Source organism: Pyrgilauda ruficollis, unplaced genomic scaffold, assembly GCF_017590135.1.
Source record: "Pyrgilauda ruficollis isolate IOZ18807 unplaced genomic scaffold, ASM1759013v1 scaffold45, whole genome shotgun sequence".
Taxonomy (NCBI): domain Eukaryota; kingdom Metazoa; phylum Chordata; class Aves; order Passeriformes; family Passeridae; genus Pyrgilauda; species Pyrgilauda ruficollis.
In genome coordinates this window covers 5,812,158-5,830,834 of record NW_024526044.1, presented here as the reverse complement: position 1 = coordinate 5,830,834, position 18,677 = coordinate 5,812,158, and the positions used below count along the sequence as shown (strand labels likewise).

The following is an 18,677-nucleotide window of genomic DNA, read 5'->3' as shown; positions in this document are numbered from 1 at the left end:
TGCTGCCCAGGACTGAGCTCAGGGCAAGGGCAGCCTGAGGATGGGCAGCGCCAGGGCTGAGGCAGCACCGATCAGCTCCTCATTGGAAATAAATACTGCACACAGCGGGTGTGTGCAGCGAGCTGCCAGCGGCCCCCGAGTGCCTGGCTGAGCAGCGTGGAGCCCCTTCCCCCTGCCCAGAGCTCTGCCCCAGCTGCTGCCCCCAGCCCAGGAGGGAGCTGAGCCTCTGGCTGCTCCAGGAGCCAAAGCACACACCTCCCAGCACGTCTGATCCTCGTCTGCCTCAGCACCACAACATGGATGCAGAGCTTCTCGAGAGGAGGCTCGTGCTAAAGCCCTGCTCGAACGCAGCGGCCCCGTTGTGCCTCTGCTGCTGCCAGGCCTCCACAGAGTAAATCACAGTGACTGTGTTTACTGTAAGGACTAAGTGATCAGCTGTGAACTCTCTTTGACATAAATATTTTGCCATTAGCAATGACAAATAGCAACGCTCGCGTTGGAAAAGTAACGTTGGGTTATTCCTCTCCATGGGGGCATTCACATCATGAGAAATCAGAAGGAAATTGTGATTGGAGAAATGGGTAAAAGGAAGACTGTGACAGCGAGGATATTTATCCACTGTGCAAGAAGAGTTGAGAGAAGAATGGATTTTTCCACGGGGCTCTGGAGTGCCCTGCAGAGGCAGCTCTGGACACTGGTCAGCACAGGCAGGGCTGGCCCCCGTGAGCCCCACAAAGCTCCCCTGCACACTGAGCACATCGCCCCACACCAGCACGTCCTGGGGGGCTGGGCACAGCACTTTCTTCTGAATCCCATTATTACTAAACCTCTGCAGTTACAGCTGAACAAAACAGGAATTTTCCATTGTTGCAACATTTTCTACATTTTGACTGGCGATGCTGGCGCCTCAAACCCTGTCTGCTCTCAGGCTGAACAGGATGGGAGAACACTGAGCAGCAAGGGGAATTAATTTCTCTGAGATTTTTTCCAAAGGTACAAATGAGAGCTGGTGCTTTAAAAATAGCATCAACTATACTTCTATAGCACACGTCCTCCAGGGAATTCAGCCCAAGCATGTAAGCTTGTCACTTCCCTCCAGAGGCAGGCAGGCTCTCACGGATGTGGATGCTCAGGCAGGACCACAAACCCACCCCAGGCTCCCCTCGCAGGGAGTCACAGAGAAGTTAAAAATCCAGGAGTGTGCCAGCACACACGTGTTCATGGCACTCCACGGGCTGGATGGCAAGTGCCTCAAACAAAACACAAGGCCCAGCAATTAACTTTCCTTTGACAGAATTCTCCAGAGACCACAGAGCTGCAGGCTTGGATGGGAAACAGCTGAAGCCAAACCATCCCAAACCACAAGGAGCACGAGGCAACTGCCTGCCTGGATCCATGGGCTGACACAGCAGCTCTGGGAGAGCATCCCCTCTGGGAGGTGAGGGTCCCACCTGCAGAGCTCAGCACAAGCTCACCTTGGCAGATGCACCCCGTGTCACGAGGACTCCCAGCAGGTCTCTTCAGGGCCAGGAAGGAATCACAGGACACAGCTGCCAAGCTGGCAGCTCTGCTGGGGTGTGGCTGGGGGTCTTCTCCCCCAGCTGGGAATTGGTGGGGCTATATGGAGAGGAGTTCTGGGAACTGGCAGCACAGCAATGCACTGGGGGCAGGACCGGCGGTGAGACACACAGAGGACATTGCAGGCAACTAAACATAGGAATTAGGGCTCCCCAGACAAAAGATTTAAGTCCACTGGAAGGACAAGACCCAGAAAGCAGCTGCAGGATGAAAAGAGATTGATCCAGAACAGAAATCACTTGCGTGTCCACAGGACAGGGCTGTGCTAGAAGCCCAGGGATAAGCTACAGACCAAAGTGGCAAATCCCTGAAGCCAGGGGACAGGCTTTGGAATGAGGCTCTGCTTTTGAGGATCTCTGAAGATATGAGTTCATTTTGGATGAAGGGAAAAAGTCTCCTATATATAGCAAAAAAGCCAAGGCAGTAGCTGCATCACACTAAAAAAAGTTACAGATGGAGGCAAAATATGGGCAATGTGCCTTTGATAGTCAAAGTCAGCATCTGCCCTGTGATGGGACCCTTGGAGACAGACAGGACACGGCTAAGATGTGACCCCTGCGATTCAGGAGAGGGGTTTCCTCTGCCAAATGCTAAATTCAGGCAGGTTTAGAGATGAATGAAAACTGCACACCATAAGGGAGGGCCAGGAATAGAAAGCCCATGTGGGGGAAGAACGCTCTAGATGTAGCAAATGCATCTCCAAGAGGCTTTTATCATTCTTATTTTGTCACTACTATCAACAATAATAAGAAAAGAGCTTACAGAGCATCCTCCCCAGTCCCTAAGCAATGCATCCAGAGATTAGCAGCAGAGAGCAGTGGGCAGCAGAGAAAAGCTGTTCAAGGAAGGTAGAGGCATGCATAATGAGATTACCGAATTGGAGTTGCATGTTTTCAAGGATAAATGTGATATTATTGCACTGGCAAAGGCAGAGCAGGAGCAGGGGAAAAGATGAGAAATAGCCTGTCAGAAGGGAGGGATCACTGCAGCTGAGCTCCCAACAGGACAGGGACAAGTGGGAAGTGGAGGCAGCGAGGAGGAGAGGAAGTGCACATCCTACTTGACATGCAGATATGCAGAGAAGCTTTTTGCAAAGTGGGTGATGTCATCGTGTTTTTCTCAGCCTTCAGGACAGCAAGAGAAAAATAGATGAAACCAGCACATGCAGAGGAGTCTGTAAGACGAGCAGACTTCCCCCCCACACCCCATGCAACACTAATTGCTCAAATATTGATCGGGGAAATCATTTGTAAGGACTAAGGGAGGAAAGGAAATACTTTCCTCTTAAGAAGCAAAAAGGGCAATGTTCTTGCAGAGCTGCTGGGAGGGTGCAGGTGATCAGAGAATTTCCAGAACCACAGGTGTTAATCTGAGATGTTGAGTTGGTCTAATTTGTTATTTGTTTGTACTGGAGAGCTCCAACAACTGCAGCCTTTCATTTTTCAGGACAGCACATGAAGCCTGGTTGGAATTACAGCCAGGCTGGTTCTCCCAAGGGCCAGGCAGGTGAGAGACCCACGGATCCCAGCCAGCCTTGGTTAGTGGAAAGCAGCAGCTTCAGAGGGGACTTTGGCAAGGCAGGACTGGTAGCTGGGCTGAGGGTGACAGGAACCAGCTGCCCAAGCTCAGCCTTGGCAGGGGAAGGAGCAATTAGGATTAAAAGCCCAAACCAGAACGCCGGAGCTGTGCTAACCACTACTGCCCTGGCACGGACACTGCGCCCGAGGAACAGCAGCAGCTCTGCCTGGCTTCTGGAGAGCTGCTGTTCTTTCCTGATGAAAGGAAAACTGCCGTGCAACAAAGTGTGAGAGCTCCTCCAGAAAATATCTGCACCTCGTCAGCTTCTAGAGTAAACCATGACAGAAGCGAGCACCAGAGTCCTCTGTGGTTAAAAATGGATGTTGTGAGTACACCAAAGTACACGAAGAATACTATTTAAAAAAACAAAACCAAGAATCAACCACCAAACTATTAAGATAGACTGGGAGAATGATAAAAATAAGCATGAACATGCAAAAACAGCGATTGCAGGAAGAGGAGAAAGCATCCACAAAGCCTGCAGTGAACATTTCTCAGGGATATGCAGGCAAATAACCACAGGAAATGGGAGAATCAGATCCTTTAAAATATATGGTAAGGTTAGAAGGAGATGAACACAGTTCTATTTAATAACTGCCTGGTACTTTTTTTCATTTGACAGGGGCAAGTCCCTTGAGTGCTGCATTCTGTCACAGGGCTTCCCCTGGGCAGGTGAGTGCAGGGCAGCACTGAGCATCCCAAGGCACAGGGGGTGAACTGAAACCAGCCTGGGCACTGGGAGCCTGCCTGCCCCGGAGTGCTGGGGGTCTGACACCTCCCAGAGGGACAGAGGGACAGCTGTGCCCCAGGGACAGCAGCACTGGCCCCTCTGCTGCTCAGGGGGGACAGCAGGGGGACAGCACCTCCTCTGCAAACCTGGGGCCTCTCAAGGACTGGCAGTGGAAGATCCAGGAGGGTTCTCTCCAGTCACTACCACAGTTCTCTCCAGCCTCGCACACAAATAAAACCCTGCTGGCCACGATGGCTGGTCTAAAAGCCAGACAGAGTAATCAGAAGATACAGGTAAATCTCCAGGGGATAAGAAAGCAACAAAAACTAAGGTCTGGGGGATTCTTCCTCTCTTATTCGAGTGCTATTTTACAACCTGGGTATGCCACATATTGTGCCATTGAAATAAATAATAAAAATAAAATCCATAAAAAACAAAACTAACAAAAAGCATCCAAGGATAAAAAAAAGGCAAACCCAAATCCCTGAAAACCAAGCAAACAAAAACCAACTGTCTGTTTAACTGGTCCCAGTATAACCCAGGAGTAAGTTGGCATGGAGGTGCTGTGCAGAAAATGTTAAAATACAGCCAAAGCTGACAGCCAAAGACCCTGGTGTGGCCTGGGGGGGAACCTGCACCTGTACCCGTTTTCTGGACTTCTTAAAGAGAACATGAGGGTATCTGGTGCATGGAAAACCCTTTGCACTGAGTGGAGCAAGTCTGAAGAGACATAATAAACAAGAGTAGTTCAGATTTCCCCAACAGCACTTCTGGGACCTTGCGTGACATTAAAGCTCTCAACAGTTTACTCTGTTCCCTTTCCACAGGAACAGTGTGAGCTCCCAGCCCTGGCAAAGCAGAGGGAGTCTGGCTTTAGGAGAGGTGACAGGAGCTCCCGGGGCCTCTGCAGGAGTGCTGCCCTGAGCAGCCAGGGGAAAGCTGGCCAGGAGCTGCCAGCCAGGGGCTCAGACCCAGCACCCGCTGCAAGGGAGCTGCACGGGTCAGATAACGGGCCAGGCTGCCAAGGGCCTCTCCCCTTGTCCTTCCACTGAGTCCACTTGGACAGGCTGAGTCCAACCTGCTCAATACGTGCATTGAATTCTCGGGCAGGTGATCAAAGCTAAGGGCATGCCCTGGCACGAGGGAAAGGCAATCCAGCAGCAGGGAGCAAATCGGATAAAGAACAGGCTTAGCAGAACTGCTGTCCCTGCCTGCTAAGCTAATTGTTCAGCAGGCCTGTTTGCCCTGCTAGCACACGAAACGAGCGGGAATCTGTGTTTGGGAACTGCTGGAATAGTTGGGATTTGAGAACACACAGCATCACTTTCATTGCAGTAATGAAGGCACAGAATGGCAGCTTTAAATGCTAGGGATAATGATGCATTACCATTCCCTCTCAATTAATCCAGAGCCTGCAATGCCGGGTGCACTTACTCCGAGAATTTTCTCAGAAAATGAAGCTAGAGTATTTAATTTATAAATCACAAAAGACACTTATTTGGCAAGAATGACCCTTGCTCATATACAATAAATCATGAACATCAACAGTCTCTAATGGATTTTGAGTCAGTGCCACAGACAGCAAAGCCTGGGGCCTGTGTTTCAGGATTCCAGGACTGTGCCAAAGGAGCCTTATAAATTATTAATGTGTTCATCACGGTGTCATCTGTGCCACTGGAGAGATAGAGGCACTCTGGGGCTCTGTTTGACATTAAAAAAGTGATAATGGGTTCAGCAGGCAGACCATGCCTCCCCTTCCCGTGCCAGGCTGAGCCAGCCCACACCTCATGAAATCCCTTCCCCAAAGTTTCTTACATGCTCTTGGTTCTCGATGTACAGCATTTTGAGAAGAGAAAAAAAGAGGTAAAGAAGTCTGTTTTCAAAAGTAGCCCATCCAAGCCAGACTTCTAAGGGATGGAGCCAAGGTCTGCAGATGTTTGTACAGAGAGATGCACTACAGAGGTAGCCAGGGCTTCTTGTGGCTTCTCTGCCATACAGTGAGGACGTGGGTATATAGAAAATTCAAGTTTTGGTCCCTACTGCTCAGTCTCTCATGCTTTTCAGTTATTCATCCCACAGTTTTCAACCTCTCCCCCTTCACTTTTGTCCCCATGGTTACTGAATCACTGTGTTCGCAGAGATTTTCCTCACTAAAGAAAATGTGACTAACATGAGGCAGCTAAATTATCAGAGCCAACTCTGACACTGGTTTCTCCCAACATGGATCTTATCTTCAAAATGCCTTCAAGTAGATCTGTCCACTGGAACCAGCTTCAGAGTAAGCAGCACTTCAGCTATTGACAGAGCTGCATCACTTGCACATGCAAGACTTAAAAAAGGCTGGAATCAGGTAAAGGATGGAATTCAAACAGCAGCTTCAGCAGACACGCAGCCTAGGAGTGCGTGATACAAATAACTAGAAGAAACATTTCACTACAAAAAAAAAATTCAGTTAAGCCCTGGAATGGAGGGCATGCTTTCCTCACTGCACCTGGGTCTAGGAGCTCAAGCAGAAGTGGCTTCTTGAAAGCCAATTTGGTTAAGCAGCAGAAGACTCACACGTTCTAGGCCCAAAGAAATCTCTGTCACAAACTGCATCAACACAGTGGGTAACGAGTCTAAAATGTCCAGCCAGAGCAATCTTTGCACGCTGAGCCACTGCTCAGCTTCTCCCACACTGAGCAGCCCAGGCTGCCCCAGGGACGCTCAAACCACATCCCTTCCAAACTACCAAAAAACCACCCAAAAACCATTGAAATTCATTTGCATATGAGAGGCCTTCCTCCCCTTCACTCCCAGCATCCATCCAGCCACAAGTGCCCAGACACTAAAGCAAGGGCAGCACCTCAGGTAAGCATCACCAGTCACGAGCCAGTGGACAGCAGAGGTGTGGAACGCTTACCTTGGCCGCTACGGAGGAGTTGGGCTTCTCCAGGAGGTCCCAGAGCTTTTTCCTTTTCTCAGCACAGCAAGTGTTATCGAATTCCTCCCCTTCCCTTTCCCTCAGGGTCTCCGCTTCTCTCTTCAGCTCCTCATTCATCTGCTCTTTCTTCTGGTGGTAGCGGGCCTGGCAGCAGGACTCCAGGTAGATCTCGTCCACCCCCCAGTAGTCCAGCTCCTGGCTGAAGGACAAGGCGCACATCTCTTCCATCATGTGCAGCTTGCCAGTGCGATAGAAGTTCAAGATAGAGGTGAATGCCCCGGGATGCCTGTCGAAGAAGTACTCGTTCTCCTCCAGGTTGTAGTCGTCGCAGATCTCCATGAGGGAGTCGTGCGTGTTGCAGTCTCTGAGCTTACCCAGCCTGGTCCGCGGCAACCTGTCCAAGGTCCGCCAGAGAACCTCGTGGGCCAGCCCCCCCACGTTGAGCTTGACCCTTCGGGAGCAGGCCTTGCTCCTGACGATCTCGGTGGGGTCCGGAGGCAAAGAGGTAGTAGAGCGAGATCCATGCTTATTCATCCCCAGAGGCATCGCTGGTCGCCGTCGGGCTGGACGCGGCGCGGAGCGGCGCGGGGCAGGGCGCGGGGCCGGCTCTGCTCACCTCTCGCTGCCCTCCATGCCCCGGAGCTGCAAGAGAGGCCGCGGTGGGTCCCCGCCCGCCGCCCGCCGCCCCCGCCAGCCCGCGGGGGGAGGGCTGCGGAGCTCGGGCACGGCCCCGAGAGCCTCTCCGGTGCCGGCTCGGGCGCGGGGCTGCCCCGAGCGCCGCTCGGCGATGCGCCGGGCCGCCGGCCGGGGATGCGCTGGCAGCGGGCTCCCATCGCGGAGCGCCGGCCCCGCCGGACCCCGCGGGTCCCCACGGGCCGGCCCCGCGGCCGCAGGGTGCCCCCCGCCCTGCCCGGCCGCGTAGGCTGCCGAGGCTTTTAGTAACTCCAGCCTTGGAGATCTCCCGGGGAAAGAGCTGGGGCAGGGAAAAGGGAGGATTTACAGCTCTGCCTCTTTGGGCTGCCCAGGGACGCCCCCCAAGCCCCCCACACCGGCCTCTGCATAACCGGGAAAGCAGCGAAAAGGGGAATAAGAAAAATCCCCGAGCCTGTCTTAGGGAGCCGGGCGGCTCCTGACAGCCCCGAGCACTGTTGCTTACACAAGATGGCACGAAGAGAAACCCCGGCGCAGAGAGGAGCGGCTCCCCCGCGCACAGCCGGCACAGCGCGGGGCTCGGCCGACCCAGGTCGCCCCCAGCCCCAAAAGCGGAGCCCCGCCGCTGCCTCCGGCCGCCGCTCACGGGCAGAGGCTCCCGTGGCGCGGCCCGAGCCCAGCCCTCACCTACCTCCTCCTGCGGGCTCCCGGCGAGGCGGCGCGGGGCCGAGGGCGGCTACATCCTGCGGCGGGGCGGGCGGCAGGGGCGGCCCCGCTCGCATCCCCCCCGGGCAGCCCGAGGCGGAGGGATGGCGGCGGCGCTCCCGGCTGTCCACGGAGCCCAGGGGGAGGGGAAGCGAAACGAGGTAAAGCGGCTCCTTCGGCAGGAAGCTTTCCAAGGCCTTCCCTCGGCTGCGGCTCCTCACTCCTTCCCACCCAGAGCCGGCGCCGCGGCTGCGCCCGCCGCCCGCCGCGGGGCCCGGGCGCGCACAAAGGGCCGCCCCGGCGCTCCTGCCGCTGCCGCGGCCCGCGGATCAACAAGTGCAGCCCGCGGCTCCGGAGGGGTCGGGGCCGGGGCCGGGCAGCTCCACCGTGAGCCGGAGCCCAGCATTGCAGCTCCGCCGGGCCCTCCCTGCGGGGCTCCCGGAGCGGCCGCCGCAGGAAGCCCCCGCCTGCCCGGCCGGGAGCAGCGGCGCTCGGCAGGCTGCTCATCACCCCGGGGGTGAGGGCGAGCCGGGCCCGCGCCCCCAGGCCGGCCGCCCCTCGTCGGAGGAGCGAGCCCGCAGCGATGGGTGCGGATATTTGCAGAAACAGATAGGAGGAATAGCAGGGGATCTCTGCTGCCGGTTAGGACTGTAAATATAACGTAAAGCAGCGTTTACTAACCTGAAATCACAGCAGAAATAGAAAGAACGTTGACTTTCCAGGCAACAGTGCAGCAATCGAAGTATTCCTCTGGCAGGCTGTCCCTCTTGTCTCCTTCCTTCACTCCCACCGGGGGAAATGGCCCTCAGCAGCAGCCTGGAGCTCCATTAGTACAAATTAGTATCGCTTAATGCAGTTCACCTGTTTGGACTGTGTACCAGGCATACACAGCTGTGCCCTTCTCTTGCCTTGACTGCTCAGGGCTCCTGGACTCTGGTGACAGTTCCTGAAATTGGAGCCCGGTGTGATTTTATGTGATTAACTAGGAAAAATGACCCCCGTGCTGCTTTCCCCACTGTCTGTGCTTCTCTCGCCCGTGCCTGCCTCCTGATGCCCAGTGTTCTCAATGTCAGTGCTGGACTGTTATATTTGGTGCTCGAATGCCTACATCTTCCCCAGAGGTTGCTTTCTGAAATCCCAAACGGTGCTTTTGTTCAGTACTTCACACAACTGCATATCAGCTGTGTGTTTAGGAATTTCTTACAAGGAGTTGGTCACTACCTTCCTTTTGGAGAAGGGGAAATTAAGATATAGAAAAGCAAGATCACCCAGAAAGGGGTGAAAGGAAGAATTGGGAATAAAACCTGTTGACCAGCTTAATCCCAGCCCAGGGCCCCCACAGTGAAGCAGCTCCTCCTACCCCATGAATACTTCCAGTACAGGACAGACATCAGGGCTATACTGAGAGCACTTAAACTCTCCTGTTGCTTTGTCATCATTCCACCTCCACAGCCGACTTTACTCCCCTTACAACAGAGACAAAACCCCTGATCAGGGCTAGGAAGCTCAGTCTGGTAATGATTATAAAATGCTTTGAAAGTCCCAGCTGGCAGGTGCCACAGGAGAGCAAGGCTTTGTCAGCACTGACCCCTGGGCACATTATCCCCCTCGTGATGCTGGCAGGGGAAATGACAAGTAGCCTAATTCAGGGAGATGCATCAGATTGGCCAGTTAGATCCCTGGAGGAGAGGCACCTTGGCTTTATTAGCAGGGCGTTTGTCCCTTCCCGCATCAGCCACTGGCACTCACGGGTTGTGCCCGAGGCTGGAGCAGCAGCCCTGGAGGGGGGCACGAGCAGGGGCAGCACAGGCTCCCCCAGTGCCAGGAGCTCCCCTCCACTGCTGCTCTGGCCAGTGCTGAAAATGGCACTGGGGAAGCTGGGAGAGGGAGCCCTGCCCCGGGCAGTCCCTCCAGCTGGCTCTGCCTGGGGTGATCCACGAGTCTGGGGAGAGGAGAGGATGTTTCCACCCCCAGGACATCTGTTCCCTGCAGCATTTCTTGTCCCACACGAAGAGTTTGTCAGCGAGGGGCAGTGCAGGCCTGGAGATGCAGAAATGTGCATCCAGCTCGCTCTTCTCCAAGGTTATTTCACCCACTCTTGGTTTGGATACACATTTCAATTGATATTTTTGTACTCTGAGCTTTGCAAACTTAATTTATGGTTTGTTATTTCCCCAGCCTATGGAGCCGGCCAAATGTTTGGATGCAGTTTGTGCAAAGCCCGTTTCTCTCCGGGTATTACAGCATTATTGACAAGGAAACACCTTAAACCCCCAGGACCTCAGGGGACATATGCAGAGCACAGCAAAGATGTGTTCTCCTGGGCCTGCATTCAGTGGCACAGGCATAGCTGGATTTCACTGCCAGGCACAGCAGGTCCGTAAGGCAGTGTTTGTTGAGCTGCAACATGGGAGGGAAATAGGCTGAGCCTAAATGTGGAAATAAATATCCCTCTGCTGATCTGCAGTGCCTCCTCTGCCTGCATAAGGAGAGCATCACACCCTCCCAAACCCCTGCACCATGGGACAGTCTGGCATCTTCCTGTCCATCCTGTGCAGCATCCATCCTGCTTTGCTTCATTTTACTGCTGGCAGGAAAGCAGAGGGCTGTGAGAAAAGGAAGGCTCCTGGCCCCCCTGCAAACCTGGGCTCAGCCCCGTGGCTGTGGGACACGGGGTCTCCTCAGAGAGGGCAGCAGCAGCTTTGGTGGCCCCGACGTTCGGCTGGTTCCCCATTGCTGAGTTTCACACTCTGAAACGAGCCCTAAGAGGAGACAATGACCCACGTTGTTCTTGCAGCCCAAGGGCCTTGTGCTTGTCCTAGGGAGAGGGAAAGGCAGTCACGCACAATAAACTGCCTCTGTTGCAGTGTTTCCTATTATGTCCCTTTAAGACTTCCCTCAGTTTCCAGGGATTTTCTTTCCAGACTGGAAACACTTTAGGTACAATCGAGATTTTCTTTTATAGCCCAAAATTCTTTCCCTTAAATGGGAAAAAAATTATCAGGTTCCTTGGCAGAGATCCATAACAAGTGTTGAAAAGTGCAAAAAGAACTGAGATGGATAGTGCTTGTGCTACTGAGAGCCCAGGAGCGTGGAAATACTGGAATACCAGGGGGAAATACTGAAAGCAGACAGCAAAACACGATCCAGAAATGAACCTTAAAGCAAGATAAAGAGTTGGAGTTTTCAGCTTGTCTAAACTTTTTGGATGCATTTTGAAGTCCCAGGGGTGGCCCAAATCCCCTCGTTCCAGGCTGGCTTCCCTCCCTGCTGCCCCGAGCAGGGCTGGCAGAGCTGAGCCCAAATCCCCTCGTTCCAGGCTGGCTTCCCTCCCTGCTGCCCCGAGCAGGGCTGGCAGAGCTGAGCCCAAACCCCCTCGTTCCAGGCTGGCTTCCCTCCCTGCTGCCCCGAGCAGGGCTGGCAGAGCTGAGCCCTGCTCACCTGGCAGCACTCTGGGGGAGGGCAGGAGACACACGGTGCACACTGGGTGGAGACACACACACCGTGTACACTGTGTGGAGACACACCTGTGCTCACTGTGTGCAGACACACCTGTGCTCATTGTGTGGAGACACACCTGTGCTCACTGTGTGGAGACACACCTGTGCTCATTGTGTGGAGACAGACACACCTGTGCTCACTGTGTGCAGACACACCTGTGCTCACTGTGTGCAGACACACCGTGCTCATTGGTTTTCAGAGAAGTTCTGGTTCAGGCTCCCACAAAGCACTCGGGGCCATCCCCCGTGGCACCAGCTCTCTGCCTTCCTCAGGATGTGCATCTCCTCCTCCTCGTGCATCTGTTCAGTCTGTCTGAGCTCACTGACCACAGGCACTGGCCCCTGGCTCCTCTTCCCAGGGATGGCTCTGTCAGACCCACCCTTCCTCTTTTCTGGATGAGGATGACTCTGGGGGCGCTGGAAGCCGTGGAAGCACCAGCCTGTCCCCTCAGGTGTGTAAAACATCACCTCCCAGCTGTGTCTGTCTTGTTCACAGCAGGTCTGAGACCAAATACAATTGCTTTGGGAAGGAAAAATACAGAGTTCTGAAAAATACAGATTGGGAAGGAAAAAAACATATTTCTGCTGCCTGAGGAATGAAAAGCCCCCAGCAGGTTGATTTGTCCCTGTCACCCATCTGCTTGGGAACTTGCAAAAGGATCTGAGGAATTTTCTCCTACCTATCAACAACGCTTGGGGAGCCAGGGTCCAGGGCCTGGGGGCAGCAGCATTCCCAGGAATTCATGGGCAGGAGGCCCTGCCTGCTCTCACAGTCTCCACAGCAGGGCCAGGGGAGTCAGGTCCCCTCCCAAAGGGCTTCCACCTGAGCCTGGAGCAGCTCCCTGAGGTGGGGAGGTGGCAGTAAGTGAGCTGTGACCTGAACATGTTCCTGCTGGGATTGACTCCTGTCCCACTGCCCTGATTTCCACCCCTGGCCCATGGCCTGCCCAGCTCCTCTTTAACAAACACTGAGGGCTGAGGGCTCAGCAAAGCAAAGCAAACACTGAACTCGGCCACAGAAAAAATCTGCTTCTGGTCTAAGGCTGGAAAAATGCCATCAGTTGAATGTCCTGGAGCGCAGAGAGTTTCCTGAGGATAATGAGAACAAGAATTGCTCTGCTCTTGCATATGTGGATCCTAAAAGTGGATATGCAGTCAGAGAGCAGTCTCACGTGGTTCCTGGGAAGAAAGTGCCATAATATTCCCTTTGAGCCTGAGAGATGGGCGCCATGGGATGGGGGATGAACGAGCAGCTAAATGTACTTTAAATCTGAAGAGATGTCCATTAGTCCAAGACTGTTTGCCTTGACCCTGTTACCACTGACAGGGGCTGTTGCCACCAGTGGGAGAAGCTTTCATGAGAGCTGCACATGGAGGTGAGAATCAAGCTGATGGGAGTTTCCAACAGGTTAAGCTTTTTATGGCTCATCTTTTATGGGAAACTGGTAGAAAATAGGCAGACCTTGAAAAAAGTTTCAACCCTTTCAGAAAAAAGCAGCCCTTTTTTCTGGGCCAGCTCAGGAAGGCTCCCAGGGCCCTGCAGGGGAGGTGGCACCCACGGCAGGGCAGCCAGGCTCAGCCCAGCCAGGCTCAGTGCCCAGCCCAGCCAGGCTCAGTGCCCAGCCCAGCCCAGCCAGGCTCAGTGCCCAGCTCAGCCCAGCCAGGCTCAGCCCAGCCAGGCTCAGTGTCCAGCCCAGCCAGGCTCAGTCCCCAGCTCAGCCCAGCCAGGCTCAGTGCCCAGCCCAGCCCTGCCAGGCTCAGTGCCCAGCCCAGCCCAGCCAGGCTCAGTGCTCAGCCCAGCCAGGCTCAGTGCCCAGCCCAGCCAGGCTCAGTGCCCAGCCCAGCCCAGCCCTGCCCACCCACCCCTCTGACTGGGGAAGGGCTGGGCAGGGGCCAGAGGAAGCCAGCAGCAATCAGCTCTTCTGATCAGCCAGCCAGCACGAGTTCCATCCCAGGAGACCTTAGGCTCCATAAAGCAGCTACAATTTCCTCCTATCCTGAAGCTATTGGTCCTGCAGGGGTGGTTTCCAACTTTGTGCAGTAAAAGTCCTGCTAAGATGTGAATTGACTTTTGGGGTGCTACACGTGGCTGCACAAGCCATTCCCACTTCCAGAGGGGAGGAGGAAGGGAGCTGGATGGCAGCAGTGTGGAGGCTGCTGTGGGCTGGGTGAGCCTCAGGGGCTGAGCTTCAGGGACTGTGCCAGCTCCGGGAGTGAATGCCCACGGTCCCAGCAGCTGCTTTTGCACTTAAAGCAGCTAATAGCCCCCAGAGCTATTGTCCTGCAGACAAGGGAATTCAGTGAAGATGCATTGTACAAAGTCACACTCAACAACGTGAACAACAGGTCTCAGTGTCTGTTCTTAAAGCATCTGTCTTTGTGGGTTTCAATTTAGTAAACCAAAAATGAACAGTTCAATTCTGGGGGAAAAAAATTACTAAAACTAGAGTTTCTCTGTGGGAAAAGTTTAATTAGGACAGGAACAAGCACAAACAAGCAGCATTGTCTGGGGAGCCACCCAGGAGCTTCAGTGGTTTGCTTTACAAGTCTTTGCAGTGCAATTTGAAACCAAACCTCCCAATCATTTGCTTGATCAGGAGAAATGTGATGCTCCAGCCCTAATATGGACTAAAGTACCTTCAGGGGGGTGACTTTGTAGATACAAACAAATCCTTCAGCCTGCTGGCAGTCTCCAGGTTTGAAGGGAGTGTTCCTGGGTCCTGAAGGAGCCCCTGTCTCCCCGAGGGCACGAGGCTGTGTCAGCCCCGAGCAGCTGGACAGCTGCAGCCCAAGGAGAGGAACCTGCCAGCTGGGCCCTGCAGGATGCACCTGTGCACCCCATAACCACAGCAGGGACCCCAGTCCTCAGGGCCTCTGTGCCACTGGAACGGATCCATGTGCAAAGGTAACTGCAACCTTTAGATTTTGACTGTCTTTTTCCCTTTAAACACATCTCCAGGGTGAGTTCAGCTCCATCGTGGGCACATCCCCAGTGCTCAGCTCCTGGGAATGACTGCAGAGCACACACAGCCCCCCCAGACCCTCAGTCACAGCCTCAAAGTCCCAAGGTACAAAACTGATATAAACAAGGGCGGGCTGGACTGCAAATTCTCCCAATTCACCACCCAGGTCAATGCATTGGCTGGGTGAAAAGGCAACAGTTCTCAAGAGAGAGAGAGGTGGGAGATGACAGCCAGGGGATGGAAAGCAAGTCCTTGCTGTTTTACTCAATGTTCAATTGATATTGAACCCCAATGCCTTTTTTGGGCTGTGATATCCCAAAGTGGCATCTTTCCTTCTCAAACCCCAGGATTTATGAACTAATGTCTTTCAAATCTGGTTCAGAAGAGGTCAAGAGAAGGAAAATGCCTGTGAGGGGATGAAGGAGTCGGTGCAGAAGAGCTGCTCCTATTGCTGCACCGGGGGCACCTGCCTGACCTGCCCAGGGTGATCTGTATTCAGTTACTTGTGCCTCTGCCAAAGCTAAAAATGCTCAGGTTGGAATTTTCCACCATTTGTTGGTCTCTAGAAGGAATGAAAGACCATTTCAGGAACGTTAGCTACTTTCAGTGACTCAACCAGGAGAAAATTACACAATATTAAGAGGGATAAGATGTTATTGGAGATGGTAAAGAATAAGGGTTTCATCTGACATTTGCAGTTGCATTTCTCTGTAGATTAACAAGGGGGAGGAATTAGGATTTTATGGGAAAACCTTAATTTTAGCATTTCATACCAACCAGCAGCTTTGTCTTGCAATCCAGGTATCCTTCTTACAAACTAACAGAATTAAATTACTTCAGCTACACCACCATAATGAAACCAACAGAGTAGAGCCAGGATTCTGGGAGATCTCCCACTGTATTGCACCAATAAATAATTCCTGCAGTTTAGGGCTCCTCCTGATCCATGGTATAAAACCCAATTTTTAATTAAATAGATAAACAAGAACTTCTAAAAGCATCTACACAATTTGCTGGGCAATAAACATAAACATGACAGATGGTTTTGCAGTGAAATCATGCACTGGAGATACCAAAGGCACACAGTAAATTTTCCACGTGATGACCTTTCTCTCAGGCTTGGGCTGGATTTACATCTCTGGGCTAGATTTGGGACCATCCCTGGGCTGGATTTGGGACCATTCCTGGGCTGGATTTGGGACATGCCTGGGCTGGATTTGGGACCATCCCTGGGCTGGATTTGGGACCATTCCTGGGCTGGATTTGGGACATGCCTGGGCTGGATTTGGGACCATCCCTGGGCTGGATTAGGACTATCTCTGGGCTGGATTTGGGACATGCCTGGGCTGGATTTGGGACATCCCTGGGCTGGATTTGGGACATCCCTGCCAGGAGAGCTGCCCTGTGCCCGGCTGCACTCGGGACCCTCCCACCCCGCAGCAGGCTGCTCCAGCAGTTAAATGTTCTCCCTCCTCCGGGGGATCTCTCCTTTCCGTCCCGCCTCCCCGAGGATGTTCACTGGGCCAGAGCAGAATTTGGGCCCCACACGCCAAAGCTGTGGCTGGAACAGAGCCCCCAGATCGTGGGCAGGGGTCTCCCGAGCCCACACACCCCACACTGCTGGGGGGGTGCCCCCATCTCCGGCCTTTGGGGTTCCACAGGTGGCAGCACGGAGGGAGCAAAGCCTGCTCTGAGCTGCAGAAGGAAGGACAGAGCGGGGCTCTGGGGTAAAACCGGCTCTATTTTTACGGGCTGCACTGGGTTGTTATGGCAACAGGAATTCCAGCCACCACCGCGGGCTCCTCGACGCCTCCCTGCCATCCTCTGCAGAGCCCAACTTTGCATCACGCAGCAGCTTGGGCTGAAGGGGAGGGGGAAAATGTGCAACTCATCTTCTCGCAGAGAGCCTTTCCCTTCGGGAGTGGAAGCGAGAGTGGCTTTAATGAGTGCCTGCGGATGCAGCGCCAAACCAGCTCCAGCGGCAGGGAGGCTCAGCCCCTCTCCGGCAGCCCCCGGCACGGCAAACCCGGCTGGTGCGTCCCCAGGGACAGCCACAGGGCTGCTGGTGTGTCCTGGGGTGGGAATGGCCCTGCTCCCGGGCTCAGCAGGACACCCCGGGTCACACACACAGCACCACCACGCTCGCTTCCCTTCGCCTGGCTGGTGAAAGCCTGCATTTCATCCACACATCCGTCTGTGTACTTATATGGTCCTCATCTCCACCATGTCCAAATCTCGAGGGCTACCAGGACATTGTTTGCTTTTTTTTTTTTGCAGCTATCATGCTGGAATTCATAAACAGAAAAGCTGTGTGTGAGACACATGCCCTGCTGCCACAGCCTCGGCTGGAGTCCTGCGGCCAAGTTTGGGCACTGCTCATCAAGGAAGTCAGGCCCCGACTGGCGAGAGCCCAGAGGGCAGCAAAGGAGTGACCAGAGACGTGGAGAACAGCCTCTGAGCAGAGGTGGAGGGAAATGGCCAACTCATGGAAACAGAAGGCAGAGATGGGGTAACAGTTTTCTGCTCATAAAAGTCCTCTGTGGAAGAGAGCCATGGTTTGTGTTCCTTGTCTGCTGGGAACTGGACAAAATACAGTAGGATGGGAGAATTAGGATGACTGTTGGGGAAAAAAGGGTAAAGTCCTGGGGTAGTGTGCCCAAGGAGAATAGGGAGTGGAGACACCATTAGGGCTTTCAAGAAAAAGATCCTTAAGCACCTGTCAGGATGGTCTAGACATATTGATCCTGGCTTGGTGCAGGAGGATGGATTAGGGTGCATCTCCATCTCCCTTCCTGCCACGCTGTGATTGCTCTGTGAGAGCCCCACCTGTGCATTGCCATTACACACCCTGGAGCAGTGCAGTCATCCTGGCTGCAGTGCCCAGAGTTAGGGCTGGTGTTTCAGAAGGTACCTAAGGCTTGCAGTGTCCCCTGGGCCCACCTCATGTCACACACTCAGCAGTTCTCAGCCTGGCCACGCCAGCCTGGGAGCTCAGTCCCAGCAGCGGCACTCAAGGGGTCTCTGCTCCACTTCTTCCCAGTGATTCTCCTTTACCTTTAACCAGCAAACCCTGTTATTAATCTATTGTTCTCCCTCTTAGAAATGGCAGCCATGCAACAACACCTTCCTGCAGCCCATCAGTGCCTCGTTTCCAAAGCTGCTTCTGCTAGACAGTCCTGTCTGTTCTGGAGGAGCAGCACAGTAACACCAACACGTCAGCCAGGCCCAGAGGGGTGGCTGCTGGGCAGCAGGGCAGCTTGGATCCCAACTGGTTTGAACGGCAAATATTTTAAAAAATAAATAAAAATTGATAATTGAAAAAAAGAGAAAAAGAAGAGTTGCTGGTGAGCAAATGAGGCAGAAGAGGAGCACCAGCCCAGAGCCGCTGCATCATCCAGCTACAGCCACACACCAGCTTTGCAGCGTGTCCTCTGCCTCAGTCACTCCTTCCAGCTCACCTTGAACTGCTGCCACGGCTGGAGGAAACTCTAGAGAAACAGGAGAAGCCAGAAAAACACAAGGCCTACATTACCCTAAAAATAAACCCCGAAAGGACCCGGAGCTGCTCAGAGGTGAGCAGCTGGAGTGAGCAGAGCCCCCAGGGCAGCACAGGGGTCAGTGACAGCACCACCCTGGTGACAAATGCAGGGGTGATGGAAGCCCCATCCTGGTTCACACAAGGCTCCAAGGCCCCCAGGGGCTGTGGCAGAGCCTCTCTGCAGCAAACCCACAGCTACTGCAGTGTAAGGCTGGGAGGAAAGGCAGCCAGCAGCGGTGCAGCAAGGTATCAGATGGACCAGCTTGGGTATTTTTGTTCTTGGTAATAAATAAATAAATAAATAAATAAAATTGTGATGATTAAGTGGAAGCAAAATAGCCCTGTTATTGATACAAGTGCCTTTGCAGTACATTAAACCCAAGTAATTTAAAGGCCAGAGCACTTCATATAAATAATTAATTATTTTTTGGTTAGCACGATGCCACTATAGCTGCCCAAATTTTCGAAGAGGGGGTTGCTTTTTAATTAGAATATGGTCATTACAAATGCA

General features: G+C 53.6%; 1 protein-coding gene across 1 annotated transcript in view; it reads right to left on the bottom strand.

The window, feature by feature from the left end:
• The window catches only part of KCNB1 (potassium voltage-gated channel subfamily B member 1), a 105,621-nt gene extending 97,201 nt beyond the window's left edge, over window positions 1-8,420 (bottom strand). Inside the window, exons 1-2 of the mRNA XM_041478589.1 lie at window positions 8,152-8,420; window positions 6,789-7,451 (exon numbers count right to left, since the gene is read on the bottom strand). Coding sequence (XP_041334523.1) covers window positions 6,789-7,355 — 567 coding nt within the window. The 5' untranslated portion in view covers window positions 7,356-7,451; window positions 8,152-8,420. The remainder of the gene's footprint in view (window positions 1-6,788; window positions 7,452-8,151) is intronic.
• Window positions 8,421-18,677: the final 10,257 nt, after the last annotated feature.